The sequence below is a fragment of the Castor canadensis genome, chromosome 5, assembly GCF_047511655.1.
Source record: "Castor canadensis chromosome 5, mCasCan1.hap1v2, whole genome shotgun sequence".
NCBI classification, from domain to species: domain Eukaryota; kingdom Metazoa; phylum Chordata; class Mammalia; order Rodentia; family Castoridae; genus Castor; species Castor canadensis.
This window is the reverse complement of record NC_133390.1, coordinates 82790775-82804398: the sequence shown is the minus strand read 5'-3', so window position 1 is coordinate 82804398 and position 13624 is coordinate 82790775. Positions and strand designations below refer to the sequence as shown.

At 37.2% G+C, this 13624-nt stretch overlaps 1 protein-coding gene across 3 annotated transcripts in view; it reads left to right on the top strand.

Moving 5' to 3' along the window:
* The window catches only part of LOC141423271 (uncharacterized), a 33734-nt gene that overhangs the window by 13078 nt on the left and 7032 nt on the right, over nucleotides 1-13624 (top strand). For 2 of the 3 annotated variants that reach the window (XM_074073577.1, XM_074073576.1), the window contains exon 3: nucleotides 12853-12923. The exons of the other annotated variant lie outside the window; for it this stretch is intronic. In XM_074073577.1, coding sequence (XP_073929678.1) covers nucleotides 12853-12923 — 71 coding nt within the window. The remainder of the gene's footprint in view (nucleotides 1-12852; nucleotides 12924-13624) is intronic. 3 annotated transcript variants of the gene reach the window in all.

Genomic DNA, 13624 nt, shown 5'->3' with positions numbered 1-13624 from the left:
CTCATGGAGAAATCCTGCTTTGTTATATAGAATGTGCCTTTTAAAGTGCTGTTGAGTTCAGGTTGTTAGTATTCTGCTGATGATTTTTGCATCTGTATCCATTAGGGATATTGGTTTATAATTTTCCTTTCTTATGCACCCTTGTTTGACTTCAGTTGTAGGTGATACTGACCTCATAAAACGAATTTGAAAGTTTTCCCTCCTTTTCAATTTTTTGGAAAAGCTCAAGAAGGATGGGTATCAGTTTTTTTTTTTTAATATTTGGTAGAATTCACCCAGGAATTCTTTGACAATGAAGAAAAGGAGCTGTCAAAGTCTCCTACTATTATATTGCTATCTATTTCTCTCTTTAGTTTTATTAATATTTGCTTTATGTATTTAGTTGCTCTGATGTTGGGTGCATATGCACTTAACCTGTTATATTCTCTTGATGAACTTATACATTTACTTTTATATAGTGACTATCTTTGTCTGTTGTGACCAGTTTTGACTGATGGTCTATTATGTGGGATATCAGCACGGCCATCCTGTTCTCTTTTGGTTAGCATTGCGTGGGATATCTTTCACATCCTTTTGATTTCAGCTTATGTGTGTACTTAAGGCTAACATAAGCCTCTTATAGGCAGCATATTATCATATGTTGGTTTTTTTGTTTAAATCTACTTGGTCAGTTTGTGTCTTTTGACAAAGAATTGAATCTATTTACATTTAAATGATTATCAATGGTAAGGACTTACTATTGACATTTTGTTAATTATTGTCTGACTAGTTTGTAGTTCTTTTGCTTCTTCTTCCCTTGCTGATTTCCTTTGTGATATATTGATTTTCTTTTCTTTTTTTTTTTTAGTAGTATGCTTTTATTCTTTTTTCTTTATCTTTTTGTGTGTTTACAAGAGGTTTTTACTTTATGAATGCCAAAGACCTCACATAAAATCTTTTATAGTTATAACATTCTAGTTTTAGCCAATAATAGCTTAAATTCAATCACATTATGATATTGTCATAATCTATAATATTGTCACACTTGATGCTTTTTTTTTTTTCATTTTTCTTTTATTATTCATATGTGCATACAAGGCTTGGTTCATTTCTCCCCCCTGCCCCCACCCCCTCCCTTACCACCTGCTCCGCCCCCTCCTGCTCCCCCCCTCAATACCCAGCAGAAACTATTTTGCCCTTATCTCTAATTTTGTTGTAGAGAGAGTATAAGCAATAATAGGAAGGAACAAGGGGTTTTGCTGGTTGAGATAAGGATAGCTATACAGGGCATTGACTCACATTGATTTCCTGTGCGTGGGTGTTACCTTCTAGGTTAATTCTTTTTGATCTAACCTTTTCTCTAGTACCTGTTCCCCTTTTCCTATTGGCCTCAGTTGCTTTAAGGTATCTGCTTTAGTTTCTCTGCATTAAGGGCAACAAATGCTAGCTAGTTTTTTAGGTGTCTTACCTATCCTCACACACTTGATGCTTTTATATTGTGCATTCATTAACTATTATAGCTACATTTTTTAAAAAACATTCTCATCTTTTAAATTTATTTTAGAGTTAAAAGTGATTTATGTCCCACCATTACATGTAAGAGTACAGATACTTCTTTTGTCTTGATAAAGCTATTATAAATGGAAAATATTGTAAGTAAAGATACATTTAATACACCTAACCTACTGAGCATCAAGACTTAGCAACACGGCACACTGTGGAGCATCAATTGTTTGCTCTGTGATCACATGGCTGACCGGGACATGCATCATTAGAAAGTATAACGGTACATATCGCATCAGGGAAAAGATCAAAATTCAAAATTTGTACAGTTTCTACTAAATGTGTGTCTTTTTGCACCATCATAAAAACTTTTAAATCATAAGTGAGACCATTTTAAGTCAAGGATTATCTGCATTCTGAATTTCATCATATATTTATCTTTGGGTTTGGGTCATAATCCCAAAAGACACAATTCTGAACACCATAATTCAGAATGTTAAAGCTTAAAAGAGTAAAATCCCAAAAATAAAATTCTAGAAAAAATAATTTAAATATTCTTTCACGGACCTTTATTTCATTTTTATAGGAGATTTATTTGAGAAACACATATAAACAAGACAAAACACTTCATATGTCATTTTGCATAATAAAATAAACAGTAATAAAATACATCTTTTGTAAACATAAGCACTCATATATACTAATGACATTATCATAGGTGTAGTAGTTATGAAAAGGCAAATCATATTCACAAAGAAAATAGCTAAAAAAGTGAAATGTCAAAGTGCATATCATGATGGTTGTTAATTGTGTCTTCCAGTTTTATAACTTCATTTATCTGAAATATGGTGATGGAAAACCTAAGTCTTTCAATGAGATTAATCAAAAACTATGATGCCGGACCACAGGGCCACATGGTACCCACACCAGGCACCCCAAAGTGCAGGAAGGCAGCTGGCCCTGCATCACAAGCATCTAGTGTTTCCTTCTTGAGCCAACTGGGTGCATATTTAGACAATGATGAGAACAGCATTAGCAACTGAGCCCCATTCAATCCTTCAAGGGTTATGGGTTTTTAGTCAGCCATATTGGAAGCTAGAGGAGTTGGTTGTCAAGGCAGGAAGCCATGGCACTAAATAGTGCCATGACTAGGCAGATAACTATATCCTCCAAGGCTGGTAGGGCCTTCAACCCAGGAACTCAGCATCTCCCCTACTTCCCCATCAGCTTTCCAGTATTTCTGGAATCCAGCTCTTCCTGAACCCACCTGATTCTATGTTAAGGTCTATAACATCTCTGGATCATCTCCCAGTTGTGACATGACTTTCTGGGCTTCTCTTGACTAGTGCTTGAACATTAACCATGTTTTAGGTATGTGGGTAAGTTCTATCTCTTATCTGAGTTGCTTCTCTTGTCTGGAACCAACAAAAGGAACCCCCACCACTGAAATAAACTCATGATGGGTCACCACCATATATATAATCAGATGAGATACTCAGATCTAGAGAAATTTTATTGTTCATATGTACAGATATACAAAAAGGACATCTCTTCATTTATTGAAGAAGTGTCAATGTTTTTATATATATGTAGAATGTTTACACACAAAACTAAGTTTTTGATAATGAACTTTTATTGATTAAATTTGTAAAAAATACAAAAAATAAATTAGAACTCTGAGTCTTTACAATTTATATCTTCAGTATCATGAGAAGATGAAATACTTAGCATAGAGAATTATAGACATTAATGGTGAAAATTTAAAGTAGTAGAAAAATGAAAAGAAAAAAAGAAATTCAAAATGAAATAGTATTTTATAAGGAAAGATTATGGTTACATGAGGCATTTCATAAGAATTGGCTAGCTTTCATAATCACTAACTATATTTGAAGTCTTGAATCATGATGAATAGCCATTTTTTTTTCTTTTAGGCTGTGACTCTCCTTGAAGAATACATTTACATTCATTTGTCCATAGCACTGCTCTTTTTGAAATTCTTCTGTGATTTGATATACACGGTCATGAAGAATCCCTACTAAATTTTCCCACCTTCAGGGTCATGCTTCTGTGTTGTTTTGGACACACAGAAATCCGCTCCCTATTTACTTGTATGCAGACCACAAATTTGGTAGAAACAATACTGGTGATCAAACAGTGACACCATTGCGTAAGTGTCTTCTTATCCTAGCCTGCACATAATTATTTTCAAACTAGTCAGTAACTTTGCTGGCTTCCTTGAGCAAATGTGGCTTTAATTTATTAAGAGCTCCTGGATTTTCATCAGTTGGAAGAAATGCTAATGCAGACAGATGACGCATTTTGAAACTAAAATTTTTGTCATTTCTCTGTCATGTGGCCAATCTATTCATCTGAATTTTCCACCAAAGGCACTGGGTTGGATGGGAAAAAAACCAAACTTTATTGATAACACCTTGAAATTCACCTTTAGAAGCCTTGATCATATGTAAATCCAAATGTGTCACTGCAGCTTGGGGATCCAATTGAAATTCATTCTGTTCTTTAAAGCTCTCAAAATCTTCAACATGCTTCACTTTTTCCTAGTTATTAATCCAGAAACAAGTGTATGAGTTCTAGAATTTTCAGATCTTATAGAAATAAAAATTATATATACATCTCACTTAAAAAATAGTGGTGACAGTTTTGAAATTGCCATCCACTAGCCAAAGTGAAGCATGCACCAGTTTTTTTTGTTGTTGTTAGATTTGGTGGTAAATAAAACAAGTCTGTTGTCTTCAACAGTCAAATCCTTAACCAAGACAGTTCACCATTTAATGTTTTGTAATCCAGGAGGTTGCTGAGCTTGTGAAATTCTTTTCCTTCTTGACAAAGGGCATGCCTGATACTGTGTGTGAAGGGGAAGAGGAGGTACATGACTGAACAATTTGGCAACTGTTTGGCATACTACCCCAAAGTGCACTAATCACTTCTCCAGAATTGAGCTTTCTACCTCTCTTACATAATGTTTTTATTTTTCATGGGAATTGAAATTTTCAGGATTTAGGTTTTCAGAATGTCAACATTTGGGATTTTAATCTTTTGGGATTTCGACTTTGGGGATTTTGGACTTTAGAGATTTTAGTCTTTCAGGATTTCAATGTTTGGAATTATGACATTCAGGATTTTGACTGGTAACAATTTACCCTTATTAGTGAGATTTGTACTTTCAGATGTTTTCATATTGTTACTTATTGTTGTTTCATTGCAACTCAAAGAACTCCCTTTAGCATTTCTTGTGAGTCAACTGTAATAATGGTCAACTCCCTCAGCTTTTGTTTGTGAATGTATTCAACTCATTCACATCTTTTTTTTTTCAATATTTAAAGACACAATTTATTGAGAATTCATATCAGACATATATGAGTCCTAGAAACATTTAAAATTTTTTTTTATTGTTTTATTATTCATATGTGCATACAAAGCTTGGGTCATTTCTCCCCCCTGCCCCCACCCCCTCCCTTACCACCCACTCTGCCCCCTCCCTCTCCCTCCACCCCCTCAATACCCAGCAGAAACTATTTTGCCCTTATCTCTAATTTTGTTGAAGAGAGAGTATAAGCAATAATAGGAAGGAACAAGGGTTTTTGCTGGTTGAGATAAGGATAGCTATATAGTGAGTTGACTCACATTAATTTCCTGTGCGAGTGTGTTACCTTCTGGGTTGATTCTTTCTGATCTAACCTTTTCTCTAGTTCCTGGTCCCTTTTTCCTTTTGGCCTCAGTTGCTTTTAAGGTATCTGCTTTAGTTTCTCTGCATTAAGGGCAACAAATGCTAGCTAATTTTTTAGGTGTCTTACCTATCCTCACCCTTCCCTTGTGTGCTCTCGCTTTTATCATGTGCTCAAAGTCCAATCCCCTTGTTGTGTTTGCCCTTGATTTAATGTCCACATATGAGGGAGAACATACGATTTTTGGTCTTTTGGGCCAGGCTAACCTCACTCAGAATGATGTTCTCCAATTCCATCCATTTACCAGCGAATGATAACATTTCATTCTTCTTCATGGCTGCATAAAATTCCATTGTATGTAGATACCACATTTTTTTAATCCATTCATCAGTAGTGGGGCATCTTGGCTGTTTCCATAACTTGGCTATTGTGAATAGTGCTGCAGTAAACATGGATGTGCAGGTGCCTCTGGAGTAACAGTCTTTTGGGTATATCCCCAAGAGTGGTATTGCTGGATCAAATGGTAGATCAATGTTTAGCTTTTTAAGTAGCCTCCAAATGTTTTTCCAGAGTGGATGTACTAGTCTACATTCCCACCAACAGTGTAAGAGGGTTCCTTTTTCCCCACATCCTCGCCAACACCTGTTGTTGGTGGTGTTGCTGATGATGGCTATTCTAACAGGGGTGAGGTGGAATCTTAGTGTGGTTTTAATTTGCATTTCCTTTATTGCTAGAGATGGTGAACATTTTTTCATGTGTTTTCTGGCCATTTGAATTTCTTCTTTTGAGAAAGTTCTGTTTAGTTCACTTGCCCATTTCTTTATTGGTTCATTAGATTTGGGAGAATTTAGTTTTTTAAGTTCCCTGTATATTCTGGTAATCAGTCCTTTGTCTGATGTGTAGCTGGCAAATATTTTCTCCCACTCTGTGGGTGTTCTCTTCAGTTTAGAGACCATTTCTTTTGATGAACAGAAGCTTTTTAGTTTTATGAGGTCCCATTTATCTATGCTATCTCTTAGTTGCTGTGCTGCTGGGATTTCGTTGAGAAAGTTCTTACCTATACCTACTAACTCCAGAGTATTTCCTACTCTTTCCTGTATCAACTTTAGAGTTTGTGGTCTGATATTAAGATCATTGATCCATTTTGAGTTAATCTTGGTATAGGGTGATATACATGGATCTAGTTTCAGTTTTCTGCAGACTGCTAACCAGTTTTCCCAGCAGTTTTTGTTGAAGAGGCTGCTATGTCTCCATTGTATATTTTTAGCTCTTTTGTCAAAGACAAGTTGGTTATAGTTGTGTGGCATCATATCTGGGTCCTCTATTCTGTTCCACTGGTCTTCATGTCTGTTTTTGTGCCAGTACCATGCTGTTTTTATTGTTATTGCTTTGTAATATAGTTTGAAGTCGGGTATCGTGACACCTCCTGCATTGTTCTTTTGACTGAGTATTGCCTTGGATATTCATGGCCTCTTGTGTTTCCATATAAATTTCACAGTAGATTTTTTGATCTCTTTAATGAATGTCATTGGAATTTTGATGGGAATTGCATTAAACATGTAGATTACTTTTGGGAGTATAGACATTTTTACTATGTTGATTCTACCAATCCATGAGCATGGGAGATCTCTCCACTTTCTATAGTCTTCCTCAATCTCTTTCTTCAGAACTTTATAGTTTTCCTTGTAGAGGTCATTCACATCTTTTGTTAGGTTTACACCTAGGTATTTGATTTTTTTTGAGGCTATTGTAAATGGAATTGTTTTCATACATTCTTTTTCAGTTTGCTCATTGTTAGTGTATAGAAATGCTAATGATTTTTCTATATTGATTATATCCTGCTACCTTGCTGTAGCTATTGATGATGTCTAGAAGCTTCTGAGTAGAGTTTTTTGGGTCTTTATGGTATGGGATCATGTCATCTGCAAATAGGGATATTTTGACAGTTTCCTTACCTATTTATATTCCTTTTATTCCTTCTTCTTGCCTAATTGCTTTGACTAGGAATTCCAGTACTATGGTGAATAGGAGTGGAGATAGTGGGCATCCTTGTCTGGTTCCTGATTTTAGAGACAATGGTTTCAGTTTTTCTCCGTTAAGTATAATGCTGGCTGTAGGTTTGTCATATATAGCTTTTACAATGTTGAGGTACTTTCCTTCTATTCCTAGTTTTCTTAGAGCTTTTATTATGAAATGGTGTTGGATCTTATCAAAGGCTTTTTCTGCATCTATTGAGATGATCAAGTGGTTTTTGTCTTTGCTTCTGTTAATGTGGTTTATTACGTTTATTGATTTTCGTATGTTGAACCACCCCTGCATTCCTGGGATGAAGCCTACTTGGTTGTGGTGAATAATCTTTTTGATATGTTGTTGAATTTGGTTTGCCATTATTTTGTTGAGGATTTTTGCATCAATGTTCAATAAGGAGATTGGTCTATAGTTCTCCTTTTTGGAGGTATCTTTGCCTGGTTTTGGGCTAAGTGTAATACTGGCTTCATAAAATGTGTTAGGCAGTTTTCTTTCCCTTTCTATTTCATGAAACAGTTTAAGGAGGGATGGTATCAGTTCTTCTTTAAAGGTCCGGTAGGATTCAGCAGAGAATTCATCAGGTCCTGGACTTTTCTTTTTGGGGAGACTCTTGATTGCTTCTTCAATTTCATTTTGTGTTATAGATCTATTCAGGTGATTAATTTCCTCTTGGTTCCGTTTTGGATGATCATATGTATCTAAAAATCTGTCCATTTCTTTAAGATTTTCAAATTTATTTGAATATAGGTTCTCGAAGTAGTCTCTGATGATTTCCTGGACTTCTGTGGTGTTGGTTGTTATCTCCCCTTTTGCATTCCTGATTCTACTAATCTGGGTTTTTTCTCTCCTCATTTTAGTCAGGTTTGCCAGGGGTCTATCGATCTTGTTTATTTTTTCAAAGAACCAACTTTTTGTTTCATTAATTCTTTGTATGGTTTTTTTGGTTTCTATTTCATTGATTTCAGCTCTTATTTTTCTTATTTCTCTCCTTCTATTTGTTTTGGGATTTGCTTGTTCTTGTTTTTCTAGGAGTTTGAGATGCATCATTAGGTCATTGATTTGGGATCTTTCAGTCTTCTTAATATATGCACTCATGGCTATAAACTTTCCTCTCAGGACTTCCTTTGCTGTGTCCCATAGGTTCCGGTAGGTTGTGTTTTCATTTTCATTGACTTCCAGGAACTTTTCAATTTCCTCTTTTATTTCATCAATGATTCATTGTTCATTAAGTAATGAGTTATTTAGTTTCTAGCTGTTTGCATGTTTTTTGTCTTTACTTTTGTTTTGAGTTCTAGTTTTACTGCATTGTGATCAGATAGTATGCACAGTATAATTTCTATTTTCTTAGATTTGCTGAGGCTTGCTTTGTACCCTAGGATATGATCTATTTTGGAGAAGGTTCCATGGGTTGCTGAGAAGACTGTATATTGTGTAGAAGTTGGATGAAATGTTCTATAGACATCAAGTAGGTCCATTTGATCTATTGTTTATTTTAGATCTTGGATTTCTTTATTGAGTTTTTGTTTGGATGACCGATCTATTGATGATGTTAAAGTCTCCCAGGACCACTGTGTTGGAGTTAATATATTCTTTTAGGTCTTTCAGGGTATGTTTGATGAAATTGAGTGCGTTGACATTGGGTGCATACAGGTTGATAATTATTATTTCCTTTTGGTCTATTTCCCCTTTTATTAGTATGGAATGTCCTTCTTTATCTCGTTTGATCAATGTAGGTTTGAAGTCTACTTTGTCAGAGATAAGTATTGCTACTCCTGCCTGTTTTTGGGGGCCATTGGCTTGGTATATCTTCTTCCAGCCTTTCTTCCTAAGCCTATGCTTATTTCTGTCAGTGAGATGGGTCTCCTGTAAGCAACAAACTGTTGGATCTTCCTTTTTAATCCATTTTGTCAAGTGGTGCCTTTTGATGGGTGAATTAAGTCCATTAACATTAAGTGTTAGTATTGATAGGTATGTGGTGATTCCTGCCATTTAGTTGTCTTAGTTGTTTGAAGGTTTGATTGTGTGTACCTAAGCTGAGGTTACTTTCTACTTTCTTGCTTTTTCTTTTCCTGTGGTTTGGTGCTGCCTGTCTTTTCATGGTTAAGTTGGGTTTCACTTTCTGTGTGCAGAATCCCTTGAAGAATCTTTTGTAGTGGTGGCTTTGTGGTCACCTATTGTTTTAGTTTCTGCTTATCATGGAAGACTTTTATTGCTCCATCTATTTTGAATGATAGTTTTGCTGGGTAGAGTATCCTGGGGTTGAAGGTATTTTCATTCAGTGCCTGGAAGATCTCATCCCACGCTCTTCTTGCTTTTAATGTCTGTTGAGAAGTCTGCTGGGATTTTGATGGGTTTACCTTTGTATGTTACTTGTTTTTTCTCTCTTACAGCCTTCAATATTCTTTCCCTAGTTTCTGAACTTGTTGTTTTAATGATGATATGTCGTGGGGTAGTTCTATTTTGATCTGGTCTGTTTGGTTTCCTGGAGGCCTCTTGCATCTATATGGGAATATCTTTCTCTAGATTTGGGAAATTTTCTGTTATTATTTTGTTGAATATATTATGCATTCCCTTCACTTGCACCTCTTCTCCTTCTTCGATGCCCATGATTCTCAAGTTTGGTCTTTTAATGAAGTCAGTGAGTTTTTGCATTTTCTTTTCACAGGTCTTGAGTTGTTTAATTAATAGTTCTTCGGTTTTTCCTTTAATTACCATTTCATCTTCAAGTTCTGAGATTCTGTCTTCTGTTTGTTCTCTTCTGCTGGATTGGCTTCCATTTTGTTTTGCAGTTCTGTTTCGTTCTTTTTTCTGAGGTTTTCCATATCCTGGGTGGTTTCCTCTTTAATGTTGTCTATTTTTGTCCTGAGTTCATTTATCTGTTTATTAATCGTGTTCTCTATTTCACTTTGGTGTTTATACAGTGCTTCTATGTTTCTTTTATTTCTTCTTTTGCTTTTTCAAATTCTCTATTTTTGTTGTCTTGGAATTTCTTGAGTGTCTCCTGTACATTTTGGTTGACCTTATCCAGTATCATCTCTATAAAATTCTCATTGAGTACCTGTAGTATGTCTTCTTTTAAATTATTCTTGTGGGCTTCATTAGGTTCTTTGGCATAGTTTATCTTCATTTTATTGGAGTCTGGATCTGAGTATCTGTTGTCTTCATTTGTCTCTGGTTCCTGTACTAATTTTTTGCTGTGGGGAAACTGGTTTTCCTGTGTTTTCTGTTTTCCCATCATTTCCCTTGGTGTTGTTACTGTCCCTGTACTGTGTGCGATTAAGTATTTTGTAGCTTGTAATAATAACAATGGTGATATTTAGCATGGAAGGGTGAGAGGAGATGGAATGCAAAGAAGTTAAAGAAAAAGAGAAAAAGAAACAGACAAGTAGGAAAAAACAAAACAAAGAATCAAACAAAAAAGTTTCAAAGATGTAAACAGGGAGTGTTAGTGTACTAATTGACAGTAAGCTGAACAGGCATTAGAGAGAGGATTGAAAATAAAAAATAAAAAGAATAAAGATAAGAATTAAAAAAGTAAATGAAAGAAAATATATATATATAAATAAAATTAAATTAAACAATATGAAAAATAGAAAATAAAAAAAAACCTCCAAGTTCAAACGCAATGAAGTTTCAGTCTTAATAATTTTGGTGTCCGTCTCAGCCTCCAATCCTGGAGATGGTGCCTCAGATGTTGTTCTGTAGTTGTCTCATCAACGGGGACGCATAAAGTAGAACAAAACTGCACACACAAAAAAAAAACCCACAAAGTGTCCCAAGTTCAAATGCAATACAGTTTCAGTACGTTTTTCAGCATGCAGGTGTAGTTCGGTTGTTTTCTCATCAAAGGTAGGGAGAGAGAAAAAAGAGTCTGGAGACAGATCTGTGAATGGCTATCTGCGGCTGTGGCTTGTCTGCCCGCTACTGTCAGCCTGCTTTTGCTGGAGGCTTTATTTATGCAGATCTCTGGGGTGAGCTTAGCACTCACCTGGCCCTGCAGGCTTTGTTTACTCAGAGTTCTGTGCGTGAGCCTCTGCTACAAGCTTTCCCCTTTCCAAGCGGGTGACACTGCACCCACTTTCTCTGGCCTGTGTGTTTGTTTACAGCTCACGTGGGAAGTGGGTCTTCCCCCCTCTCCTGTGGAGTTTTCCTCCCACTGCCACTTTTACAAGCTTTCCTGCTCCTGATTGCTGGGTGGTGCTGCTGCTCCTGCCAGCCGCCATGTTTGTTTATAGCTCACGTGGGAGGTGGGTCTTCCCTCCTCTCCTGTGGAGTTTTCCTCCCTCTGCCACTCTCACAAGCTTTCCCACTCCTGGTTGCTGGGCGTGCGCCCCCACTCCTGCTAGAGCCTCTCCAGCCAGCCTGGCTTGTTTATTTACAGTTCCGGGAAGGAGTCCCCTCCCCCCTATTTGGCACTCAGGGTGCCCCACCCTCTTTGCAAAGTGTCTTTATTGTTCTTATTGGTTATTACTCAGTTTCTCTTTTTTCCCCAGGTGGAGGTCGGTCTGTCCACAGGGCTGTGCTCTTCTGGCCCAGGGTTGTCTGTGGGAGTACCACGTACTGCTTATCTCACCTTGTCTTCCCAAGCCATCTGGGTGTGGGCGACTGGCGGCCCAGGGGCCCTCCTGGTTTCTCCATTTAATGTGAAGTGGAGATTTTCTGCACCAGCTGGAGGTGTGGAGGGGTCAAAGTTTTGCCTCTTCTTGGTGGTTTTGCCTGCAAGATATGTCTCCAGTATTGCTCCAAGATTTCACTATAGGAGGCATGTTTCTGCTTCCTCTCTCTAGCCGCCATCTTGGAATTCCCATCCTCATTCACTTCTGAAGGATAGTTTTACTGGGTATAATATTCATGGTTGGCAGCTTTTTTTTAAAATTTCTTTTAGCACTTTGAATATATTATCCCATTCTTCCTAGTTGTAGCTGAGAAATCTGCTGATACAGCCTTAGAGATTTACATTGTAGAGTCTTCTTTTCTCTTTCTACTTTCAAGTTTCCCTCTGTCTTTAACTCTTAACAAATTGATTCTGGTATGTCTTAGGATATTCTTATTTGGGTTGATTTTTTTACTTAAGGGTCTTTTGAAGGTTCTTAAATCTGGATATCCATATCTCTCAGAAGATATGGGGAGGTTTGGGCCATCACTTCTTTAAATGAGTTTATTCTCTCTTTCTCTTTCTCCTGTCCTATAGATGACTTATGTTTCCTTCACTCTCCTTACTTTTGATTCCTCTGCTTGACTAATTTCAAATATTCTTTCTTTGAGTTTTCTGTTTCTTTCTTCTGCATGACTCAATGTGCCATCGAAGGTTTATTTTGTACTTTTCAGTTTTGGCTACTGCATTCTTTAGCTCTAGTGGTTCTGTTCATTTTTTTCTGTCATTTCTATTTCTTTATTGAGTTCCTAGTTTTATTCATGCATTGTTTTCCTGATTTCAGTTGGTTACCTATGCTCTCTTATATCTCATTTAGCTTCTTTAAGGGATTGTTTTGAATTACCTGTCAGGCAATTCAGAAGTCTATTTCTGTGGAATTAGTAACTAGAGCTTTATTAGTTTCCTTTGGTATTATCATGCTTATTGATTCTTTGCTATCCCTGTAGACTTTGTTAGTGTCTGTGCTTTTGAAGGAGTTAACAACTCTTCTCATCTTTACAGACTGGTTTCAGCAGATAAGCACCCTCTTGTGTTGGGTTCTAAGGCTGATAGGATGGCCTCTTGGATCACAAGTAAGTGGAATTGGGTCAAATGACTGTTGCTGAGTCTACATAGTGGTCTGCAGGTGGTGGATCTTTTAGCAGGGGCCTGAGTGGGCATGGATTTTTTTCTGGTCCCTGGAAAGATTGGACAGCCTGTAGTTCCTTGATCAATAAGGCTGGAACTGGGACAAGGGACTGTTTAAAACTTCCCTTTTGGAATCTTTTGTTCCAAAAAAATAGGTGTACCTCTCTCTGGGTCCCTGGAAATTCTCCCCCTGGGTCACTGAATAGGCCCCTAGAAAGGCAGGCCTGGTCCTGGAAAATGGCTGAGAGTGGCTGGAACCATGTCAGAGAGCTGCTTGGGGGCCATAGCCAAGACTAGGTCTGCAGGCATGCCTCCAGAGGCTGGGAAGGGCATGCCGCCTGCTGGGTTTCTGGGAAGGAAGAACTGCTCTCAGACCACAGATGAGAGATTTAGAGCTAAGCTACAGGGCTGTTTCAGAGTCTGCTGTGGGACTAAGTTAGGCAGGCCTACCTCCTAGGGCACAAAGGGTCTTCTACTCCTGCAGAACCCTGGGTCCCAAGTTCCCACAAAGACACTTTTTCCCATGTATAATCACTAAATTCTTGTATCCCCTTAGGGATACAAACAGGGACCATCTTGCAAACCCAGAAAATTTACATTTTATGTAATTATTGATACAATTGGATTTGAGGATATAAGAGTGCTG